Genomic DNA, 24,252 nt, shown 5'->3' with positions numbered 1-24,252 from the left:
TGACAAAACCAAGGCAGCCTAAGCCAACACACTATATGTGGTGAAACCCTCAGCTTGTGCAACATTGAGATTTTACAACTTTGGATGTATATGTGATAAAAGCAAATGTGTTATAACTGTTGTTTATTCATCAAAGTCACATTCTTGGGAGGAACAGAGGGACCAAATCATCAATATTATTTATGAAATCACTCAACACCAAAATGAGCTATGATAGCCCATGGGTTGGGAAAATGAGATTGAATGATGTAACTTGAAAAATGGTGATGGTGCTGAAGCCAAACATTTGGACCATGTCATTTTAAGACTTTAAGAATCACTCATCCAGTTCTTGCTTGGAACTGGCTTCCATTATGTATCAATGTTGACTAAATTTAAAATTGTTCAAACACCTTACCTTGTCTAATAATCTAAGTTTTGAGAAAAAGGAAAGTGAATTGAAGGAGTATATCCTATTCATTGTATTCCTGTTTCTAACTCCAAAACTCATATTTATAGACCCTGGGTTTCTTAACAGAGCCATATAATCATATGGGTTTTCAGGAATCATTTGCATCTAGTTCTCTATTATTAAAGGCATGGGAATTAATAGAGCCAAATGCTGTCAAGGAGAAAAGCCTTCTTCAAACTGGGATACAGTCTGAATAATTATGAGACATTCTAATAGTAGCAAATATCATAGCTAAAGAGTTACAGACAACCATTTAATTAGGCACATTTTTTAATGTGGCCTCTGTAGAGAAATAATCCTGCTTCTTTCCACTTCTTGGGTTCTTTCTCTGGATTCAGATCTGTTGCTCATCAGAAGAAATAAAGGGACCTAAACTACCTTTTATTAAATGTCTATTAAACTCTAGATGCTGGACATGTGCCACCTCTATTAAACCCTGCTACAAATGTATGTGTTGATTTTATCATCCTCATTTACAGACCAAAAACTAAGGGTCATAGAAGTTAAACAACTCATCCATAGTCTTACATCTAGTAAGGGCCAGACACAAGGGCCAAAACCAGGGGTGTCTGACCAAAAACTCCATGCTTTTTCCACTGCACTAAAGTATTTTGAATACTGGGGCACCTGGGTGGCTCAGTCAGTTAAGCATCTGCCTTTAGCTCAGGACATGGTCCCAGGGTCCTAGGACCCAGCCCCATGTCAGGCTGCCTGCTCATTGGAGAGTATGCTTTTCCCTCTCCCTCTGTGTTTTCTCTCTCTCTCTCAATCTCTCAAATAAATAAATAAATCCTAAAAGATAAAAAATAAAATATTTGGAATACTAAAAAAATAAGTGTTTTTTTGTTTTTTTTTTATATAGATTTTATTTATTTATTCGACAGACAGAGATCACAAGCAGGCAGAGAAACAGGCAGAGAGAGAGAGGAGGAAGCAGGCTCCCTGCTGAGCAGAGAGCCCGATGCGGGGCTCGATCCCTGGACCCTGGGACCATGACCTGAGCCGAAGGCAGAGGCTTTAACCCACTGAGCCACCCAGGAGCCCCCCAAAAATAAGTGTTTAGTTATTGATTTGAAGCAAGAAGACTACGGGCTGGTGAATGTGGCATTAACAAATAAATATGCGGGCCGCTCCTTGAAGGTGATCTGACTTTTCAAAACCTGTGGAGGCTAATAGTCACCCCCCAGAAATGGTTTGGAGGACAGAACTGACTGGCCGGCTAGTTTATATGTCCATGTTGTCCAACGGATAGGCTTACTTCCTAAACATTTGGTAAAATTTCCAGGTGGTCCCACAGGGTTTTCTGTGACACATACCACCCAGGAAAGCCAGGACACAAACCACTCATCCCAAAGTTGGACAGCAAATGAAGGCTGAAGAAGGTAGAATGGAAGCCAGCGTCAAGAACACTCAACCGGTATTCCCCTCCAAGCCAGTGGTTTCCACCTCCACTTTCTTTTCTTGGTTTCCCCAATAGGTGGGCACCTGGTGGAGGGAACCCTATATTAGAAGAAAATGTAATAAAACAGAGGAGTGGGTGGTCTAGGTCGGAGCTGCCCCACCTCTCAACAAATCCAGTCAAACTGCTTTGCGAGCTCTCTGGTGGAGAAGGATCTACCAGAAATCTTCCCTCTCCCCTTCTGGGATCTTCTTTCCGTTGGTTTTGACAGAAGGGAGTCCCTGACCACAAGACCAGTTAGAGTTATGTTTCACCAGTGCTCCTGGCATAATTATGAGGCAAGTATCATCCACTCCAGGAGTTATGAAAGTCAATATAAAGTGAGAAAAAAGAAAAAAAAAAAAGGAATCTTCTGAAAATGGTCAGGAATCAACCAGTCTTTGTCATTCTTATTTTATGGTTAATGAAGACAGGAGAAAAGGAGCATCTCATACCCTTTCCCTCAAAACAGAGGAGTATCTGTTTCAGGAACATTGTGTGAATTTATTTCAGAGTGTTGAAATAAATGGAAAAGTTGAAAAAAATGGAAAAATATATATATATAAAAGTAATATATATATATATATGTATATATATATATTCCACACACACACACACACACACACACACACGTCCTGTCTGAGCATCTGTGATGGCCCAATGCTGAGAAGGGTGCACAGCGATTCACTCTCTTACACCTCCCCAATTACATCCTGCTCTCCAGTCAACATCAACATCAACATTCTAGCCCCATTGAGAATGTCATCTCACTCCCTTTGTCTGAAATGCCTCTCATGTGGGCGTGTCCCTCAGAAGTCAGCCACAGGTCCCTCTTGTCGGGAAAGTCTTCCTTGACTGCGCCCATCAGCGCGCTCCTTGCTGAGCTGCATGGGACTGCTGTGACTTTCCTTATCCTGTCAAGCAACATGAGAGCGGCATAAGGACAAAAACCTGTTTCAGACCCCTCTGCATTTCCTACTGGGTCAAGACAGGAATGGGTTTTGGTTCCTGCATTGCACCAACTCTGTTCCAGAGTCAAACTGAGTCATGAATCTTGACTCAGAGGAGAAACATTCCCCACCACTTCGGGGAGGCGGGGGGAAGAGGGGGAAAGGTGGTGCTGCCCAAGAGCCCTGCAGTTGCATGATGTAAGGGGGACCAAGCATTCTGTGCGCTGTGTCATCATGAGCGCTTAGACCTTCCCATGAAGATAGACGTGCTTGCCCCCAGCCCTCACACAAAAAGCTATTTCCTCCTAGGTCCTACACAGCTGGATTATAGCACATGTGGTAAAACCTACTGAGAGTTTTTCTTGGTCAAAGCCCCACTATGGAGAGAGTCCCGTCCATGGCAGAGCCCCAGGGAAGAGACCATTTAACTACAACATAAGCCAAGGTGGTAGAAAATAAAGATAAGGTCCAGACAGAAATACTGCCTTTGGCGCTGAGATGACTTTAGAACCTCACTTCCAGGAAAGCCCCATGGCAGAGTCCTTTCTGCACTTCTGAGAGAACCAAAGTCAGGAGTGAGAGTCCTGCTTCTCCAAGAAGGCCCATCAGCTTCCAGGAAGGTAAGGTTCTGCTCAAAAAAACAGAGGAGTCATGCACAGTGTCATCAGCTCTGGTAACTAAAAAAACATGCTGGATGGTGCAAGCTTGTTTTTATGAGAAAAATGAGCAAAAAACAGAGCCAGGTTAGGTCATGACCATAAATCAACCTGATACAAGGCAAGGTCTTTTCTCAGGATGTTATGCCTGTGCCCTCCCCACACACACAGATCTATCTACTGCCTTCTGCAGAACTACTTACCCAACACCCTGCCCCCCAGAGAGGCCCTGAGGGGAACAGAAAGGACCAGGAAGAAGGAGGAGATAGGCCATCCATCAAAGACCACACAAACTGGCAGACAGCGGGGGCCATGTCAGCAGGAAGAGGAGAAAGTGAAAAGAGGTGCTTTTCAGCTGCTCCAGATAACTTTCCTTCCAGAAAGGATTAGGCTCAGCTTTTTATCTAGGAGTCCAGGCTTTGATAAATCAGAGCACAGAATGGGAAAGTCCTCCTGGGAATGTTTCACTCACATCTTCCCAGCAAATTTTTCAAGCTCTCCTCCTAGTCCACTATTCCCTTTAGTCACGCTCTCGCTGTGCGCAAACATGATCGAAACCGGGATGGGGGACTTCCCCACCTCTCCAGAAGCCACTCGGTCTGGGGTAAGGGACAATGTGGCAGCTTGGCAGGGAGAGGAGAGAACAGGAAAACAAAGAATGAGGTGGTCGGAGACAAGAATCCAAAGGAATTTACAACCTCAGAATCTATGGCTCCTACACGACAACCACAGAAAGTAGTTAGCAAGGTTCCTGACACAAACCGTCAATACATGGTAGCTATTTTTAGAGTTATTTTTGTTACTGAAGGAGGGGTGGGAGATGCAGGAGCTAAATCCAAACACCACCAGCTTTGACCTTTCATCAGCAGTGTCCGCCCAGAGTTCAGGCTGAAAGTACCCACAGACCTCCTAAAAGGCCAACTCGAGTCCAGATCTGTTCAGATTCTACTGTGGGTAAGAACACCCCAGAGCCCTGAAGAAATACAGATTCTTGAGTCAGTAGGATTCAGGTGGCACCTGGAATTCTGGGTCTGCAGCGAGCTTCCAGGTGAAGCCCATGCTGCTGGCCTTCAGACCAGACTCTGAGTAGCCGGCCTCTAAATGAGAGCAGACCAAGATCTGGGTCTTTGAGAATGGGCGTCTGCTGGCAGACGGGGGGGGGGGGGGGGGGGGGGGGGGGGGGCGGAGTTCCACTAGTGACTTAAATACATAGATCTCCTGCAGTCCCACCATCATTCCACCATTTCCTACAGACATACACACATGCACATGCATGCACACTCGCGCACACACAGACACAAGTCGGCCTCGTGACCATGCGTGTCACTTTCCTCTGCTCACATATCACCTGCACAATAATATTACGTGACAACGGCGTGCCTGGGTGGCTCAGTGGGTTAAAGCCTCTGCCTTTGGCTCAGGTCATGATCCCAGGGTCTTGGGATCGAGCCCCACATCAGGCTCTCTGCTTGGCAGGGAGTCTGCCTCCCCCCCTTTCAGCCTGCCTCTCTGCCTACTTGTGATCTCTGTCTGTCAAATAAATACATAAAATCTTTAAAAAAAAATAACATTAGGTGACAACAATAAGAGACAGAGGCATGAGGGGTGTAAAGACATGATTAGGAAACTCAAAAAAGAAGAAATGAGAATTTTCAATGTTCCGCCTCAAAGACATGCAAATTAAAACAAAACAGAAATTCTTGTCCCTCAGGTTAGTAAAGATAACAATGACAGTCTCTAGAATTGGTGACACGATAGAAAAGCAAGCATGCTCATGCACTGCTGGGCTGAGAGAAAATTGGTAAACCATTCTGGAGAACAATGTGGCAATCATTTGCCAAAAACATTCATATCCTCCAACCTCATCATTTCATTTCTGGGAATCACAATAAGGAAATGAAGAGATATATTATTATATCTCCCCAATGGTATTATTTTTAATAGAAAGACAGTACAGACCAACCAAACAATATAATACTACTCTGCCTTCAAAAAAAAAACCATTTGGGGCATGGTGGGGAATTGGATGAAGGGGGTCAAAAGGTATAAACCCCAGTTAGAAGTTGAATAAGTCCTGGAAAGTCAAGCACAACAGGATGAGGATAGTTTACACGACTGTATGGCATATTTGAAAGTTGCTAAGACAGTAGATCTTAAAAATTCTCATCATGAGGGAAAAAAATTCTTTTTACCCTTTTTCTTTTTTTAATATCTATATGAGGGGATGGAAGTCAACTAAACTTGCTGCAGTAATCACTTTGTAATGAATGTAAGTCAAGTCATCATGCTACATACCTTAAACGTACACAGGGCTCTGTGTCAATTATATCTGAGAAAGATACTTATATCTAATGAAAAATAAATTTGTAAATAGAGAAAAAAATTTTAAAAAATAAAATTGCTTGAGGTAAAACTCAACAAACATCCAAGACGGCAACATATGAAGATTCTGAATTCTCCTCCTCCCACAGACACATGAGCTCCGCAGCTACATGTGGAACAATTTCTTCCTTAAAAAACCTAAGGTCTGGCTGAGTGATGACTCCACAGTCAGTAAACGAGTGGATAGGAGAGGCTGGGACACAGTCTCACCATAAACCCCACAAGCAGCACTGCAAGCCACAGCTAGGAGGGAACTCAGGTTCTGTCTGAGGAGTAAAGTGTCCCACCCCTCACTGGGCATCCCAACTTTTAAGACATACACTTGAGAGACAAGCCCCCAAAACATCCAACTTTGAACATCAACGGAGCCCGTGTCCCAACAAGACAAGAGGAGCGATCTGAGAGCCCACCCACAAAGAGCAGGTGCGCTCTGACTCACCTGCCCAGGGCCCAGCTCAGAGGCAGCCCACGGCACCCAGACTTCAGCGAAGAAGCCTCATCTGTTGATATTACAGTGCTGGCCGGAGGGGCAGGCGTCCGGTGTACCACACATCTCAGCCGGCCAGAATGCGTTCCAGGGAGGCAGACTGGCGGGCGCCATCTTGGCCCAGTCCCCTTACCGCACCCCAAGCACCAGTAGCTCCCAGGAAGGAGCTTTTATCCACGTCTGGTGCCCTGATTTCAGCAGCTGCTGCCTAGGGGATGCCTGCTGATCACCGGGCTCTCAGCCAGGGGAGCTTGTGTTCCCCGGTCCCATGGGAGTGTAATACTTGGTGTCACCCAGAAACACATATCCCTGTCTGGTAGCCCAATTTCTGCTGTTGGCAGGGAACACCTCCACATCATCTGGCTTTGGTGGCCAGTGACTTTATGCTCATGAGTCCCAGAGGTCCCCACAGTCCCAACGGACCAAGGATCCTTAAGCAGCTACCGCTCTTACGATGAAGCAAGAGGCAGCAGACCCAGGAGCTCCATGTTAGCTAGCCATCACGAGTGGCCTGAGGGGAAGGCTTCTAATTATACATGCATCTTGGGGCTGACTGGAATCCTTTCCAGAGACCCCTGAACGGCAGGCACTATCCTCAGGCTCCCTCCGCCATGCTCCAGGGTGCCGGTGTCTGAAGGGAAGCTTTACATGCATCCGGAGCCCTGGTTTTTCTTCCAGGATGGGGAGGGGTCACATTCCTGGAATCCACAGGACCGTGACCATCGAAGAGACAGTCTTTAGCAGGTGGTGTCCAGCCCAGGGCACTGCACAGACAGCAGACGAGACACACTCCCCAATCTCCCTGGGAAGGAGGCCTCTTTGCTTTCCTTAGAGCTTTGGCCGAAGGGTCAAGCTTCAGGTTCTGACACACATCTAGTGACCTACAGAGCTACTCTCAAGAAACATGGGCTGTGGACACCATCCCAGCACTCCTTCTGCCTTGCTCCCGATCGCTGGAATCACCCAGGAAAGAGCTTGTACATGCATCTGGAACCCCAGTTTCCGTGACTGCTAGCCAGTATTGTGAGATGTTGTGCCGATGCCATCCAGGACATCAGTACATTTTGGCACGTTTAATTTTTTTTTCCCCACATTAGGAAATAAATAAATAATCAAAGTGTAAGAAGTGTTGAAATATTCCTTACATCAACTCTTTCCCACTGAACAAAGAAACCAATGTCCTAATTAGTAATTTTAGGCACACAGATTTCTTTTGGGGGAGAGTGGATGTCATATCAACCATTTTTAATAACCTTTGAGAACAAAGACTATGAAATTCCCTGAGCATTCATGTACCCTGCTGGTCCTCCGACTGTGGAATTCTGTAAACAGCCCATCAAAGCCCAAACAACGCGTAATGAGTATCTGTGATGGGAGAGCTGTGGGCCGGGGCTCCCTTTCCTCAGCAGAGGTGGAGAGCTGCCTGCAGGTTTTTCTTCCTCCCATCCTGATCTCCCACCTCAACTAAAACAGAAAAGTGGGTCTTTGGAATTCCAGCAACACAATAAAGGCTAAAACCCCCAAATGCAGAAGGTGGAGGTGGGTTGTGTAGAGGCTAAGGGAGTGGTAGGAAGTCCTACCCCTTAGACAACCCGGCATATCTCGACTCTCTTAATCCTTTAGAAGACCCCTTAGCACCCAGTGCAGGCCAGTTCTGGGAGAGACAGAGACACAGTGGCCCCCACAGCTGGGAGCTGCAGCCCCCCTTCTGCAACCTTATCCCTTTTCTATCAAGGTCCCTCTGAGAACTCTTAAAATTCCAGCGGAGCAGCTCCTGACACCAATTTCCTGTTTTTCCCTTTCCTCCGCCAAATAAATAATTTTGAGATCTCTCTCCAAAATTTGCTTTGGCATTTCACTTGCCAGGTACAGTTTACAGAATCAATGCTGCCCTAAGAAGCAGTGTTTAAATAGCGTTAAATATATACTTGATGATTCAGAGGCATTGCGGGAGTCTTTATTTAGAGGAAGCTTGGAGCAGATCCTCGTGCCATGAAAATAAGCTCCCAACTTAGGTTAGCTGGTTGCCTATCGGGTTTTCATCAAGTTAGACATCATAGTACTCTCAGAGCGTTAGGATATGTCCAACGTGTCTCATATTCGCTCAGTGACCATGTTCTGCCTGGGTTGACATCTGAACGTTTTTGCCTCTGCCCTGTGGTCACAAATAACCCACGGAGGCTCTGGAAGCTTTCTAGGAAGCCCGTTGTACTCAGGGACCACACAAACCCAAATACTCTGCCAGTCAGAACCTAAAGCCCCTTTTCCACCAGTTTCCACGCCTAAGAAAACAGAGGATACAGAGTGTGTGTTCTCAAATTAAACCCAGGTGAGTCTGCAGAGCCCAAAGAGACCACTTAAAGCTGACCTATGAGTCAAGCCCCGCTGGGACCCAGCTTTGGCCGCCTGGCCTCTGCGTGAGACAGAGAAAGAACAACTGAAAATAGGTGATGAATTGACGTTCTAGGTTAAATAAGGACTAACGTCATATTTTGTCCTTTTCTGAGCGAAAGTCTTACTAAACTGTTTTCTTCTGCTTTCCAGTGAGAGATTTAAATTAACCAAGGGCAACCCGGAAGAGCTGAAGTGACACCGCATTGGGATCCAAGAAGCTTGGAACGTGATCCCATCCTACTGCTGTGTGATGTCTGGAAAGTGCCTTTCCCTCGACGGCCTCACGCTCCCATCTGCGAAGGAGAGGCTAGGCTGGTTTGTCACCAGGCCCAAGTTGTTCTGATTGTCTGTGCCTGGGATCTCTAGGCCCATCATGAAGGACTGCAAGGTTCTCCTCTTTTTCATCCTTTCTCACTGTCAGACATCCTGCCATGGGGGCCACAGAAGGTGGAAAGGACGGACCTGAACCCACGCCTCAATGGGCAGGTTTTGTTCCTACTAGATCCTTTTGAATTCATCTTGCAATCATGTGCCTCTGCCCCCTAAAAAGTGGAACAACTAAAATACTGTGGTTAGTTGAGGATACTGATTTGTTGGAATCCAGTCCCTTGAGGTTTCTCGACAAATAATCCCAGGCTGAGTAGTGTCAGAGAGCTAGGCATGTGTATCTGTGCACAGAAGCTCAGAAGAAAAGAGAATTTTCATCCCCGAGTCAAGCAGACTGACTCAGGGATGAAAACGGGCAGAAGAGGCCTTGGGGGAGAGGGGCACAAGCCCGCCCTGGCCCGATCAGCCGGCAGTGCCTTGAAGGCAGGGCTTTGAGTCCTTCTCGTGCCACCACATCACCATGGAAGGAAGGATGAAAACAGCAATCAGCATTGACTGAGCACACACGCTGCCCCAGGCACAGCTCCCGGCACACGATGGGCACCAACTTATTTAATCACCACAACAATTCCGTGAAACAGAAATGGTCATGAGGCCAATTTTACAAATGAGGAGACTTTAGCTTGCCAGGTTCCCACAGCGAGTGAAGGGCTGGAGCCCGGAACACCTGGCTCTGGATCCTGACTTCCTCACCACTAACTGAAGGATAGCATTTAGATGGAGGGAGAGATGGAGGGAGGACACTTCAGGTGAGGAGACAACTTGTGCCCGGGCCAGGAGCTGGTAACGGGTGGGTCGCGTGGGGAGGAAAGCCTTCCCTGCCTCAGGCGTGTGGTTGACCCTGGAGAGCCAGGAGAGGTCAGGTTCTAGGTGTGGAAGGGGGCCAGATCATTCCCCATCAACTCATTCAGCTCAAAGTGCCCGCTCCATTCATTCCAGGCCCCACCATGGGTGCTAGGGTGACACACACATGATCGAGATCCGGCGAAGCTCCCAGAAGCCTGCCCGCATCAGAGGGCTCCCACCACTGAGCCGTGTATCTGGAACTGGAGACGGACATGGGAGCCATCACGGTGCTGGACTAGAGAAAAGGAAGGCTGTCTAGGAGGAGACGGGCCAGGAGGAGGGCTGGCGACAAGCGTGCCGGGAGCAGCGAGGTAAGCCGGTGCCTTCCTCTTTCCTGCCCAGCTTTCCGCAGCTCGGCAGCACCTGGCCCGGCTCTCCTAAGTCCCCAGACCTTGCCCTGGGCAGAAAACCAGAGAGGGAGGGGCCACCCGCTTGCGCCCCCTCCTCCGCCAGCCACTGGCTAAGGTCAGGCCAGCAACACTCTGCATGCTGTCCAAGGGGGGAGTAGGACCACCTCACCCAGAGGGGGTTCGTGCCCAAGATTACCTCCAGCCACAGGATGCATGCCACAGGCTACATTATAAGGATTATAAGGATATTCCATTGTGCAATTATGTCATATTATTAATGTGCCTTGAAACAGCAATGTCTAAAATAGATTTTTGCTGCGATTAGGGTTTATTGTTATTCTGCATAAAGCTGGAACTTATTTCAAAAATAGCTCTTGAAGACCTACTTTGTGTTCAATAAAGATCTGTTGAATACATACATTAGTGAATAGATTAAAAATAATTGAGCCAGGTACTGCCTGTGTTTTAAGTAAAAAGAGTTTCACCCCCTAAAAAAGACCTTTGTGACCACTCCAGATTTTGAGAGAACCAGAGAAGGGGCAAAGTCCTGAAAGACCTGGAACTCCATGGAAAGCTCCGGCCTCTCCCACAGATTAATAAAATGGCCCTCCCTAGGCACACTCTCCCTTCCACTCCCTAATATGAACAGAAGCACAGAACAAAAGTTCTAAGGAGAGAATGAGAAAGAGATTGTACGTACAAACCAAAAGAAACAAATAAATAGAATAGATAATTTCTGAAAATTTAGAAATAATCGTAGTTAAACCAAGTTGTAATCCCATCTAATTTTTCCGAGAGACCAGATCCCCGTCAAAATTTATCGAGGGTCAATAGATTTGGAGAGCTGAGGAAGTTGAAGTGGAGGAGACGAGTAATCACTCCTTCTGGTTAGGGTTGAGTTCATTTCTCAGCCATCTTCCAAATCAATAGGCCTGAAGAGATTACCACACCTTCGGGTGCCTACCTCCAGACAGAGTAATTCACTCCACAATTTGTAAGACTAAACCTTGCCCTTTGTCTATTCACCCATTCATTCATCCTCTCATCAAATATCTGTTGGGTGAGCCTTATTTATTCACAACGCACCAGCTGCTACAGCGGCAGGATTGTGTAAAGGCCAGCCCGCGACCTCAAGCAGCTTCCAGCCCAGTGGGGAGCTAGTCGAGAAGAGAAATGGCACAGGGGTAGGGCTAAGCATGTTCACTGAACCTCCTTCCCCCGCACAGGGCCTGGCACACAGTGAGAACTCCGCAGGAGTTGTGGGATGGGATTCACGGTAAATGGATCTGAGGGTCTGCAAGGCGGCACCGGGTAGAGAGTGAATCTACATCAGAGAGACCAAGGAAGACTTCCTGGACGGGATCATCCGAACTAAAAAGCCAGGGAGTGACTAAGAGGAAGTCAGATGAATGTGGGTCTGGGGGGGTGGGGGGTGTTCCTATTGGCAAAGGCCAGAGGCCCCGGGAAAGAGTGGTAGATCTGTGTCACAGCTCATAGTTTGGTGTTGCTAGAAATTCAGTGTGTGAATGTGTGTGTGTGTGTGTGTGTGTGTGTGTGTGAGAGAGAGAGAGGGAGAGAGAGAGAGAGAGGAAGCAATGACTGTGCACGTGTGAGTGTGCATATACACAGGTGCACACGTGTGTGTGTGTGTGTGTGTGTGTGCGTGTGAGTGTACGGGTGTGGGTGCGCGAGTGGGAGTCTGTCCTGGAAGGCATCAGTAGGGTCCCACGTAGCAAACTAAGGGAGCAAAACTTTATCCTGAGCACACAGTGGGGTCATCCAAGGCTTTAGGCTGGAAAGTGACTTGGGCTGCTTTGGAGTTGAGAAAACTCCCTTTGGTGCAATGAGCTGAAGAATGAATTGGTCTCGCAAGCGAGAGACATGCAGAATTACTGAGGCCGAAAGGAAGGCAGCAGCTGTGGGACGACTAGGACAGGTCCAAAAGATACTGTTGGACTCAAGCAGCCACGATCTGGTGACGGATTCCTGGTATACAAGATATATATTGAGAGAGGTGGGGGCAACGTGGGCGGTCTCCGTGGGACACAGGGACTCTGAGTCCTGGCCTGTGTGGATGGAGCCCTTTGCTGAAAGCAACTAAAAAAAAACCAAGAGGCATGGATTGAGGTGGAAGGGTTCCGCCGAGATAGGTGGGGCCTTTCACTTGTTACTTCTCCATGAAAGGTAGAGTGGATGAGAACGTGTCCTCTCGGAACAGAGCACTTGGATTTGAACTCGTGGCTGTGTGACCTTGGGCAGCATCCTGTTCTGCTCTGTGCTCCAGCTCCCCCACCTATCTCCCTGACTGGTTCGGAGAAGCACGCGTGCTCTTGCTTGTGCAAGGACCACGGTCAGGGCTGGCACTAAACTCTACACGGGTTATTTGTCAGATGAGAATGTCTTCAGGAATGTCCTGGAATGACCGAGCTTCATGTGCACTGTGAAATGTGACTGAAGTCACATTTCTGTGACTTCAACTTCCACGATTTTCCTGCGCGTTCATGCTATCTCCTGCCTTACTTTACCAGCACTTTATTACAAGGCCTTGAGACTCGGATCTCTCTTACCTTGAAATAAAATGTCTGAGCCTGTGTCTGCTTCCGGCCTCCATCCCCTCCCCTCAGAGCTGCGGGTCTGTGCAGAGCACACAAGACCCTGTGTCTTCGCTCTGTGACCATTCATGGGTAGCTCCACTCACGGTGATGAGGCACCCCCCACCTCAGGCCCCCAATTCTTGAGCGAAGCTGCCCTCTCTCAACCCACCAGTGATGTCCTCACTGCTGGATCCAGGGAGCCCGCCTCAGGCCTCGCTGGCTTACTGGTGACCCCAGTGCCATCTACACGTCCAAAGTCCTATCCTTTCCTCTTTTCCTCAGTTCTGCTGCCGCCCAGGCCTCCTTCTCTCCCTCTGGTTACCAGCTCTGCCTCCCTAGCCTCGAGGAGCCCTCAGACTCATCGAGGCAAAGCGGGCCCCTGCCAGTGGCTGGGCTGTGATAACTGGTTACAGGTCTGTTCCCATGAGCCAGTGAGCCCTTTCCAGGCACAGTCCCCTGCTGTCCCCATTTTTGATTCTCCATCACATGGTTAAATGCCTGAGACTTCACCTGCTAGGAGCTCAGTATGTTGGATGAGCGAATAAATCAGTGGAGGAACAAACAGAACCCCACTACTTCACTTCTTCGCTAAATGAAACGTACAGCAATTATTTGTACGAAAATTAGGAAATGCTGAGTCACCACATGAATGATGATTCACTAACTGATTGACTTCTTCCCCTCTGTGGCTCCATGACTTCTTCCCCTCTGATTAGTAACTGGACTTCTAATCCAGAAATGAGCTATAATTACTGGTCTTAATAGCCCCAGTGGTTGCCACAGCAACTGCAAATGTTCCAGATTTCGGGTTCCAGTGACCCTCTGTGTGTATTTGGGCTGAAGCACTTTTCTTCCCCACTCATTGCTGACTCATAAAGAGAACTGGGATGTTTTGTTTGCCCGCTGTGGCTTTATTTCCTGGATGTTCTCTTTTTCAAAAAACTCAAAGAGTAGGATTGTTTTAAAGTAGGTAGTGAACATGGGAAAAGGAGGATGCTGTTATTACTTGGACAGAAACATAGCATAACATATGCTTTCTGGAAGGTGCTAGGGCCATGGTGTATATCATGTGAGCATAAGGGATCTGATGAGTCCCCAGGATAACCCAATTCCATGTACTGGAGCGCAGAAGCATGAAATTTACGCACCTGTTTATGGCATCGGGAACTGAAGCTAAGGGATGTTCAGGGTATACAGAACTAAGAATCAGAATCAAAACTAAGGTGCAGCCTCTCTCTCTGATTTATTTGGCCTCCTTGAGGCATAGACTAGGATGGGAACAAGAAGGAGCCAGGCACCCATACTCCTGGCACCCATATTCTGAATGACTCAGATGGGCAGCCCAAAGGAACAATAAAGAAGAGCACAGAGGAGGGAAGAAGGACAAAACATTGCAGGTGACAGGCCATGGTCGAATTTATTTGGACTGCCAAAGGCAATTTTCTGGTTTCCAGCCCTGGTCCTGACACTCCTGAACATTTCCAACCCAACAAGCTGGGCTCCACCCAAGAACGATGCCAAGAACCCCCATGCGTTCTGTGTCATCTTTGAGGACCAGGCAAGGACAGCGGATGGAGAGGGAGCAGCCAAAGGCACCACCCAGGTTGCTCAGAGTCCTTCCCCACAGCATTGCCTCCCTGGGGTGTTGAGATGGTCAAGAAGAGAAGCAGTAACTGAAGGCTGGGGGTGAGGACAGGAAGGGCAATGACACATGTCAGGCACCAAAGCTGGAGTGTGACTGGGAGGATGACCATATGGTCATGCTCACAGGAAACTCCTCTGTGCTACCAGCCGGAGGTGACTCCTCTTCCCCCATCACTCCACAGACACCTGGATGACTCCTAAGTCCCAGAGCTAACCCTTGCCCGTCAGACCCCAGGCTCACAGGGAAACAGCAATGCCCCCAGAGCTGGAACCCAGGAGAAGGTTCAGGGCATTATGAGGCTTATGTTCCCTCCTCCTCTCTGTTTGATGCACTGTGACTTCTGAGGGCGCAAATGTTCCCCATATGCACGCCACTTAGGGCTCATATGTGTGGAAAGTAACCAGAAGTAATGCAATTCTGGCCAAAGGGGGACTCCTCCCATGCAGAGCTGGGGTCAGGAAAGAAAGGCCATTTTAGGGTGTCTTCAAGAAGCTGGAGAAGGAAGCTTGATGACAGCATCCTTCTCAACCATTAGGAGCTCCGTGTGATAGAAGACACTTCAGCACGGTGGCCCAGGTGTCTCTATTCCCTGCACAAGACAACGGCACGTTTCTCAGAGACCCCAGGTGGTACCGGACGGAAGCAATGGTGGAGCCCTAGTGCTCAGTGAAGTCGCAGGAGCCCCCATCACTGAGAGGGCGGGAAACATAGAGTCAAGACTTCATGCGTGGCCAGGGCTTGCAAAGTGGTACAGCCACTTCAGAAAACCGTCTGGCAGTGCCTCAAAATGTTAAACACAGAGTGACCCGGCAATTCCGCTCCTAGGTATAGACCCGAAAGAAATGACAACCCAAGTCCACTCGTGCACAGTGCTCACAGCAGCTGTACTCACAGGGGCCAAAAAGCAGAGGCCCCCACAAGGTCCATCGACTGAAGAATGAATAAACGAGATGTGATCCGGAAATCTATGGACTGTTACTCAGCAACAAAAAGACACGAAGCTCTGCTACATGTTAAATATGATGAACCAACCTCCAGTGAAAGAAGCCAGATTCAAACAGGAAGTGTCCAGAAGGAGCCAGTCTATTGAGGCCGAGAAGAGACTTGTAGTTGTCTCTGGCCGTGGTGGAAGCTGGAAGGTGAGGAGGTTAATGGGGAGTGACTACTAATGGCTACAGCACCTCTTTGGGGTCAAAATTCTAATTCTAAGATCAGATTGGTAAATGTTTCACAATTCTTAAAAAACAAAAACCGTTCATTGTAGAGTTGAAACATGAACTGGATGGTGTGTAAGTTTTATCTCAATGCTATTTTTTTTTTTAAAGAAAATACATAAACTCCCCCCTGGAATGCTCAGACCAAGAAAGTAAGCAGCACTTGTTCCTGTGGGAAATCTCTGGGAAGTTTTGTTTTTACTTGACCAGAAGGCGTTTCACCACCATGGCCAAGGCCATTGCCTCTCTGTCGGTATTATTCTGGGCAGCACCAGGCTAGGAAGCGAGGCAACAGAGGGCCGTGGATGAAGGACCTCATACAGGAAGTGGCCTCCAGACTGTGGGTCAGGAAAGGATGGCCGCAGGCAAAGTCTGGCCTGCCACCTGGGCTTGTAAACCAAGTTTTCCTGAAACACAGACGCGCTCCTCTATTTAGATAGTGTCCACGGCTGCTCACACACTCTCGCACCAGAAGAGCCATACAACAGACTGTAGGGCCTGCGAGACCTAAGCTATTGACCACTGCCCCTTTGCAGAAAAAGTGCGCCGACCCCCGCTCCAGGCTCCCAAGTCCAGGGTCTTGCTACATCAATATGGTCTACATGGTGGCCGGATCCCCCGGGAGTCTGTCGGAAGTGCAGACTCTCAGGCTGCCCCAGACCCACGGAATCAGAGTCCGCACTTGAGTTTGTTGGGTTAGTTAGTTGGGTCAGTGAGTTAGTTGGGTCAGTGCAAGCAGCGGGTGCCAAGACAGGATTCCCGTGCAGGGATTTCGTGAGGGGGGGACAACTCTAGGCCAGAAGAGGGTGTGCGCCTGGGAAGGCTGGGAGAACCATCAGCCCGTGCTGCCAGTCCGACCTCAAAGGAAGGAAAGAGGGAAGGGAGGTTCGGCGGAAGCACTGGAGACCACTGTTCAGACGAAGGAATGTTCTGCAAGCCCTTGGAGATTCTTCAAGGCAGAGCTGCTGTCAGAGAAGTCCCGGCTCTCTGGAACAGGCTTGCTTTATCTCCACCACACCAAAGTGGCCTCAGGGCAAACGTGGTGATGAACTCAGAACATACCTCCTGGGAGGTCTGGCTAGTGAAACGGCCAGCAACTGGAAGTCTGTGAGGCTTATCCTCAGCACATCCACTGTGAGGCGTGTGCCCATGGCAGCACTTACATTTTAAGAAGGATCCCAAGTGATCTCTATCAATATTTAAGTTGAGAAGCAAGGCTCCAGAGCACAATTTGGCAAACTGTTTCTACAAAGGGCCAGACAGTAAATACTTTAGGCTTTGTGGGCTCACCCCAACTCTGCCAGTGAGCATGAAAGCAGCCACTGAGAGAGAACACACGGTGCGGCTGGGTTCCAATAAAACTTTATTTATAAAACAGTCTTCCGCTTTGGGCCACATGTGGCCCGCAGGCTATAGTATAACAACCTGGGCTCCAGAGTTGTGGGGTTTAAGCTTTTTTAAAGTAACTTAACCCTTTCTTCATATTAATGGATAGGAAAGGGGCTGCTCCCTTTGAAGGTAGGAGGGGAGCCCTGCACCGGGCAATTCTGCTCAGAAGCCCCCACAGCACCTCTGCCAACAGCTAAAGCAGATTTGAAAGCCTCTGCCCTGTTCCCCACAAAGAGCCTCAAGACTCAGAAAGTTCCTCTCATCATTCTTCTCATCCCTAACGGGCATCCAGCAAGCTAAATTTCTACTTTATATGTCCTACAAACAAAACTGAGAGTCTAACCCTGTGCTAGACATTCAGGGATGACACACGTGAATCAGACAAGCATTTGGCTCCTGGGGAACTTTCGGTAGATAGAAATGAGATGCATACCAAGCTGATAAGGCGGGAAGCAACATACACCCCAGGAAACCACGCGTGACGAGCTACGGAAGCAGCGAAGCAGCGATCCCCCTCACCAAGGGAATTGGGAAGGCTGCCCGGTCAAGGGCTCAGCAGTCAGCTGCGAAAGGAGGGGCCGAGTGACAGCCCGTTTCACTTCTAACACGAGCCGTTGCCCCCGCCGCACTTCCAGAGGTGTCTATGGGCACAAGATAAAAACCCGTCATATGCAGATGCTAACTTACAACCATCAGAGTCCGTGGCTTGTCTACACGAGCACACTCATGTATCTCGTCCTCACCACGAGGGAAAACCCGGCCCCACAGACTGACAACGGCCTTCACATCCACGGTTCGGACACACAAAGGGTAGGGGAGCTACAGCTTTGCCACACATCTGGGCCCCGGGCAAGGAGCAGCAGGGCTATACGTGGAGGAAAATCGGTAATTGCTCAGGGTCCCCTGAGGGCAAACTTTGACCATGGTTGTGATAGAGGTCGAAGCAGATGAGGAAGAAGGTCACAGAATCGTCACCTCCCAAGGAGCTCTGCGAAAGGCAGCTCTTCCCCTGTCGCTAAGACTGGATAAAGGGGGAGGCAGCACCCACGGTCCTTCTTTTAAATTCTCTTCACATCTACACTTATACTTCTGGGTCTGGGAGTCTGTCTTCTGTGAAGCTGTGTCCGCATGAACGAAACTTCTTACCATCAGTACACGGCTTCCTTATTGGAGAAGGGATGTCTCAGAATCCCGTAAAGTCGCATTTCTTAGATGTCATTCAAAACATACCCCAAAAAGCCATCACAGTGCCCTAAACAAGTGGGTTCTAACCCATGGTCAGAAGACACTGGCCATCCGGAAATCCGAAAAGCTCTAAAAGCTTTGTAAACTACACGAACATGTACATTTCTCTGGGGAGTCAGCATAGCCCTCAGCAGATTCTCCAAAGGGTTTATGACGCCCTCCCAAAAAATTTAGTGCCATTGTCTAATCTATCCAAAATCATACAGCCCAGGCTGAAAGAACATGCGATTTTTGAAAAGAGAGTTCTTTTAGGCATGTGATTCTACAGTGTTCTCAATCATCTTGAAACCCTCTTGGTGAAAAATCCTATTTACCTTCATTCCATTTCACAGATTACCTAACCAAATTCCTAAGGAATTAAAGTTACTATCTCACCTAAGGAAAAACTATAGGTTCCTGGGCAGAACCGAAGCTAAGCAGGTTAATACCCACGGTTCTCAGTGGCGCCTAACTCCCGCTGTTAATACTCTGTCATAAGTAAGCACCACCCGCCAAGCCCTGTGTTGGGCACTTTACGTACATGACTTATTTAAACGTCTTAGCCACTCTGCAAGACACAATCTCATTTCTCGACTTGAGGAACCCAAGGCTCAGAGACGTTCAACGAATGACCAAAGATCAGAGCGCTGATAAGCGTCAGAGATGGCATCGGGCCAGGTCGGCCTGACTCCTCCGTTCTGCACCGGGATCTGCTCTGAAACTTGGATCCTCACAAGAGAAACACAGGTCTTCAAGTGAGGGACAGTTTCTTAGACATCTGCGTACTCCCCACAGGGCCTCGCCAGGCTTTGAGCGGCACGGCCCTCGGTAAATACGGACTCCGGCTCTAATCCCGCCACGGACATACTGACTCAGTCCTGCAACTTGGAGCTACAGGTGGTTACTCAGCTGGGCAACTGCAGGGAACATTTGCAATCAATTACGGGTGAGGAGGAACCTATTAGAAGTTTCTCTTCTGTGTATGCCGGGGTTGAAGGAGGGGAAAGGAAGTTGAGAAGGAGGGAAAGCAACAGGGTGGTTTCGGGGTTGGGTGCTGGAGCTTAAGGATTTCACATCAGGACGGGACAGAATTTGGCTTCTGTCCACTACTGAGTGAGTTCCAACAGCCCAACCAAATGGGCCTGTGGCCTCAGGCTACTCCTCCATGGCCCCACGTCCCTAAATGGCCAGGTCCCTGAATAGTGAGTTTTATCCAGACCCCCTACGCTGGAGCAGTTGCACACAGTCCTTTCCTACCTCCCGTTGCCCTGCTCCAGAGCACAGGCCATAGGCAACTCTGGAAGGCCTTACCTTGGGGGGTTGGGGGGGGAGGGGGGGGAGACAGCACCATCATGCCCCCCCCCAGGGGCCAAAGACAACCTCAGCACCTGAAGTCCGTGAGGCCTGCATTGTCCTCAGCCCTGAATAAAAGGATTCCAGCAACCCATTCTGGAGTCCAACTTCCTACTTTGGAAGAATGTGGGAGTTTGGGGGGGAGGGAGGAGGTAACTCGAGTTGACTTTGTTTTGTTTACTAGCTGTTGCAAGTGCAAGTTAATCACAACCCCACAAAAATGCCACTTTAGCCCTTTCACATAGGCCCTGCAGAAAGATTTGTGTACAGCCATCCTTAAGGGATGCCTACCAACACCACTCTGGGAGGGGACGATAAAATACCACCCAGAGGCCAGGGCAGGGACAGCAATCCAAGAAACCCGACGCATTCCCCACGACGTGGCTTCCAAAGAGCTGCCTACTCTCTTGTGCATGAGGCAACACTGCCACCTAGTGCCCTGTGAGGGAAGTATTCCCTGAGGCCCCACATTTGGGTGGGGGGGGGGGGCGGTGCTCCTTCACAGGGACTGGTGTGGTTGAATTGCTTGACATCTCTACTGAACGGGGAAAACGCCCCAGGTTTGGGAGATTGAGAACTGGGATGCTGGGTGTAAGTAGTAGAAGCTGAGGTCTGGAGCCTTTGGGAAAGAGGATGGGAGTCAAGTCTGGGAGGAGAGCACCTCCGAGGAGAGGCAGACCTTCAAAGACTGAATTGTGATTCCCTCCCAGGAACTCCATCCAGTTGTTATTCCGCGCAGGTGAAGACCCACCCGCCCAGGAACAGGCAATGACCAGCTAGAGGACCAGCGCTGGGTAAGAGAGGAAAGATGGTCTGGTCTGTTGATAGGAGTGAGTAAATTCGTGCAAATCAGAGACCTTGCACTACCTTTGGCCGCCTCACTGCCCTCAGCCATGGGGCCCATAGGGGAAGCTTAAGCAGCTAAACATGGTGAACAAAGAGGCTTACGCCCTCGGGAGCCCAGCTACTAAAATCCTGGAGAATGAAGACCTTGTTCCCAGCCCCCATCTTTCCCAGAATTTTACCCTAAATCTTTCCTGAATATGTTCTGATGTGCACAAGTCTAAAGAAAGATAGAGTGTGGAAGGTGGAGAGGAGCTAGACCTGGGTATTCCCTGCCCTCAGCCTTCCTGGTGTGGACCTAAAGGGGAAATACCAGTACACCACAGGGGCTGCTTTGACTTGAAGAGAAAGAAGCCTCAGAGGCTAGACTGTCTGCAAAAAGGCTTCCTGCCTAATTTTACATGCTTCCGGAGGGTTTAGAGGCCACTCTGGAGAAGGCTCTGAGTGTGTGTGCTGTGGCAAGGTGGGGGGTGGGTGGCTGTCGGCAGACAGGTGGGCGAGGGAGGAAACTGTACGGGCGGCAGGTGGGGAGGTGCAAGGAGCCATGCCAGAACTGGAATCAGGTTTTGCCACCACTCTCCGGGCTGTGAGACAGGACATGGAAGGGACAGGGCAGAGGCCAGGTACCCACTGTCCTGAATCTGTTCCCTCGGGTTTGGGTTTGAATAACCGAAAGCAATAGCCTGTGAGAGCCTCGCTCATATATTCCTGTTGGATCCCTCTCTAAGTCTTCACAGCCAGGGAACTGATCCCAGGTCCCTCTGTTGCTACTGCCGGAGGAGGGGTAAGCGGAGTCGTGGGTCTCGGTCTAGACTGCAAGCACACAGTTTCCCTGGCAGATGGGTACTAGGAAGCGAGATTAGGCAGCAAGAAGATGTCATCTGGGAAAAGTGCGAAGCTGCCAACTCTGATCAGATAATCATCTCATTATTTCTTCCATTTGGCCCCAGAATAAGGATTTCCTTCTACTTTTTCTCTGCCCCCACCTTCTTACAGCCCAGCCCCTTCTCTCTCCCCCCCCCCTCACCCCCTCTCCCACCCAAAAATAAAATAAAGCAAAACCACAAGACTCTAGAGGGCTCAGTGTCTGGGAATCCCAGCTTCCAAAGGAGAAATCACAGCCAAAGAGGGGGAGACAGCGTGTCCAGAAGGGATGTTCCAGCAACACCCCATTGAAAGAGGCTCCCTCCTTCCAGATTTCTTTCTCCAGTCTGAAACTTATTTGCAGGCATCCAGCAACCTGAGAAGTTTTTAATTTGGGAAGTTGTCAAGCACTTCGGGAGCTCTGGGGTTCCATTCCTGTTCTGCCTCTGGCACACCTCTCATTGATTTGGTTTCCCCACCAATGTAAATCGGACTGGCAAGCATCAGAGGGCGTTATAGATAACCTAAATTAATGAGATTAAAATGGATCTACCATGTGCCTAGCCTTGTGTGAGGTTCTTCCATGGGGGGATCCAAAGGGATAATGACACAGAAAATGAAGACCTGTTGTGTCTAGCCATCATCCCTTGCTTGAAACCAACACCACCCCCCCAAACACACACCCCCAGTAAGGAAAAGGAGATAGTTATTCCTAACGCCTCTCTTTTCTTTGTCCTTCTGGGTGCCTTTCCAGGAAAGCCAAGATCTGGGCATAGTGGAAAACACACATAGGCAATGTTCTGAGATATTACCTCGGATCAAAACCACAGTTACGCATGGTTCCTTTTTCGGTCCCTCATCCAAGAGCCGGCTTGTACGAGCCAACCTCTTCCAGCAGCCCCTGCTGTTCTTAGACTGGATGCATGTTAGGACAAGCCAACGGGACTCCAGGACCCCGACTGGATAGGCTTTCTGCTAAGTTCCAGGGCTGCTCAAAGAAAAGGAACCGGCCAGGGCGTGGGACTCCGCACCTGGCGGCCGGGTTCTCCCTCGGCCCGGCCCCGCCCCCACGGCTCACTGCGCAGGTCCTGGTCCTGACAGGTAGGGGCGAAGTTGCCTGGCTGTCTCGGACTGGACTAGGAGAAATGGAGTGTGACACTTCTTCCCCATTGACAACGAACCAGAGATCTTCCCCTTTAAAGACGGGGTAAGGAGCGAGCTGGAGGTCTCCTAAGTGCACGAGCGATGTATAGAACCACACGAGATCGATACTCATTGGGACAAATGCTCTTGTGGTTACAGAGTCATTATCGTAGATGATGTCTAGAGTCCTGCTGTGCTGATGGATAAAGGCCCTTCCCCCTCTCTCCTTGGCCAGCCCCTCCTGGCTTTCCTGCCCCTGCGTCCTTCCTCTCCTGGTCCCTTGTGTCTAACCCAGGCAAACATAAAGCCAGCCACTCCCCCAAGGACCTCGGAAAGCCCAGGTACCGCCGTTACCTGCAATGATGGCTGGGTTGTTCTGTCCTCCCTCTGGTTTCACCCAGGCTTCCACTGTGAACGCCTCCCGGGGAATCTCAGCCAGCACTTCTGGTCGCAGCAGCAGCCGCCCCCGCCTCCCCGAGAAGTATAAGACAGGCAGTCCTCCGTGGGGGTTAAGGGTCTCTGCTTCCCAGTGGGGGTCCCCTCCACCCTTCTGGAGGCTGTCCTCGGTCAGACTGGTCCTGACCCCATGCACAAGGGGGTGCTTAGGCCAAGGTTGGAAATGCCGGGGAGAGACACCCGGGTCTCCCCGCACACCCCCCGCCTGCCCCTTCACCACCTGGCGACGATGCCTGGTCTTGGCCCGGCCCTTCCTTCGGCTCTCTGGCTGGGGTTCCTTTGGGCCCACGAAGGCGGTGGTAACGGTGGCAGCTGTGGCTGAGTGCTCCCGAGTCTCAGCCTCACCTGGAATGGCCTTGGATCCTCCATCGCCAAGATAAGTGTCCCGGTCTCCCCGCAGCTCCGACCACCCAGTAGGACCATGCCAGACCCACGGGGTGGCCGGCCGCTCAGCTTCACCCCTCGGCCCCACACTTCCAGCCGGGCTTGTGGCCAGGCCCCTCGGGGCATCTGGCTTACTGTGTCCTGCATGGCGGGTTCCCTGACCCCCCACAGGGTAGGGCCTCAGGTGGTCCCCAGGCCAGCTGGGGTAGACCCCAAAGAGATGATGCTGGGGAGCAGTTCTGGGTCTTCGCAGCTTGGCCCCCAGCCAACAGCGTTCTCCTTCTGACAGCACCTGGTTCAGGTGTCCCCTCTGAGCCAGGGCTCTCTTGCGTGTCCAGCCCGGCTCAGAGCTGGCAGTACTGAACGCCCAGCCGGCCAGAATCACCAGGCTGGTTCTCAGGATCTCTAGACACATCATGCCTCCCCCAGCTCTCTCTCTGTACAGAACCAGAAGTCAACTTCTGGGTACCACACGGGAGTGATGGAGAGAAGAGCAAGAGACGGCTAGCAGTGGATTCGCAGTCACCGGGGAAACTGTTTTGTTCACAGACCAAACTTTTAGGAGCAGCCCCGAAAGAGTGCCTCTTCTGGCTACCAGCGACCAGTGCTGTGCCTCCCTCTCCCTTCTCCCTTGACCTGGCTCTCCTGACTCTAGTTTAGTCCTTGCAGAACGAAGAAGTTCATTTCTCCGGGTTCCCTGGAACCTCCTCCTAGGGAGCTCAGGTTTCTTCCTTTCTTTTTTTTTTTTTTTTTTTCTTTTGGGTCCCTTCTTCAATAGCCCCTCCTCCCGCTGATCCTAGAG

General features: G+C 49.8%; 1 protein-coding gene across 2 annotated transcripts in view; it reads right to left on the bottom strand.

Moving 5' to 3' along the window:
- PAPPA2 (pappalysin 2) overlaps positions 1 to 23,868 on the bottom strand; it is a gene marked incomplete at both ends in the record, with an annotated part of 273,603 nt that extends 249,735 nt beyond the window's left edge. For both annotated transcript variants that reach the window (XM_080824978.1, XM_080824979.1), the window contains one exon: positions 22,965 to 23,868. In XM_080824978.1, coding sequence (XP_080681104.1) covers positions 22,965 to 23,868 — 904 coding nt within the window. The remainder of the gene's footprint in view (positions 1 to 22,964) is intronic.
- Positions 23,869 to 24,252: the final 384 nt, after the last annotated feature.

The sequence above is a fragment of the Martes martes genome (assembly GCF_963455335.1).
Source record: "Martes martes genome assembly, chromosome: 15".
In the NCBI taxonomy this organism is placed as follows: Eukaryota; Metazoa; Chordata; class Mammalia; order Carnivora; family Mustelidae; genus Martes; species Martes martes.
Note: the sequence above shows the minus strand (reverse complement) of the source record. Positions and strands in the feature narration are given on the sequence as shown.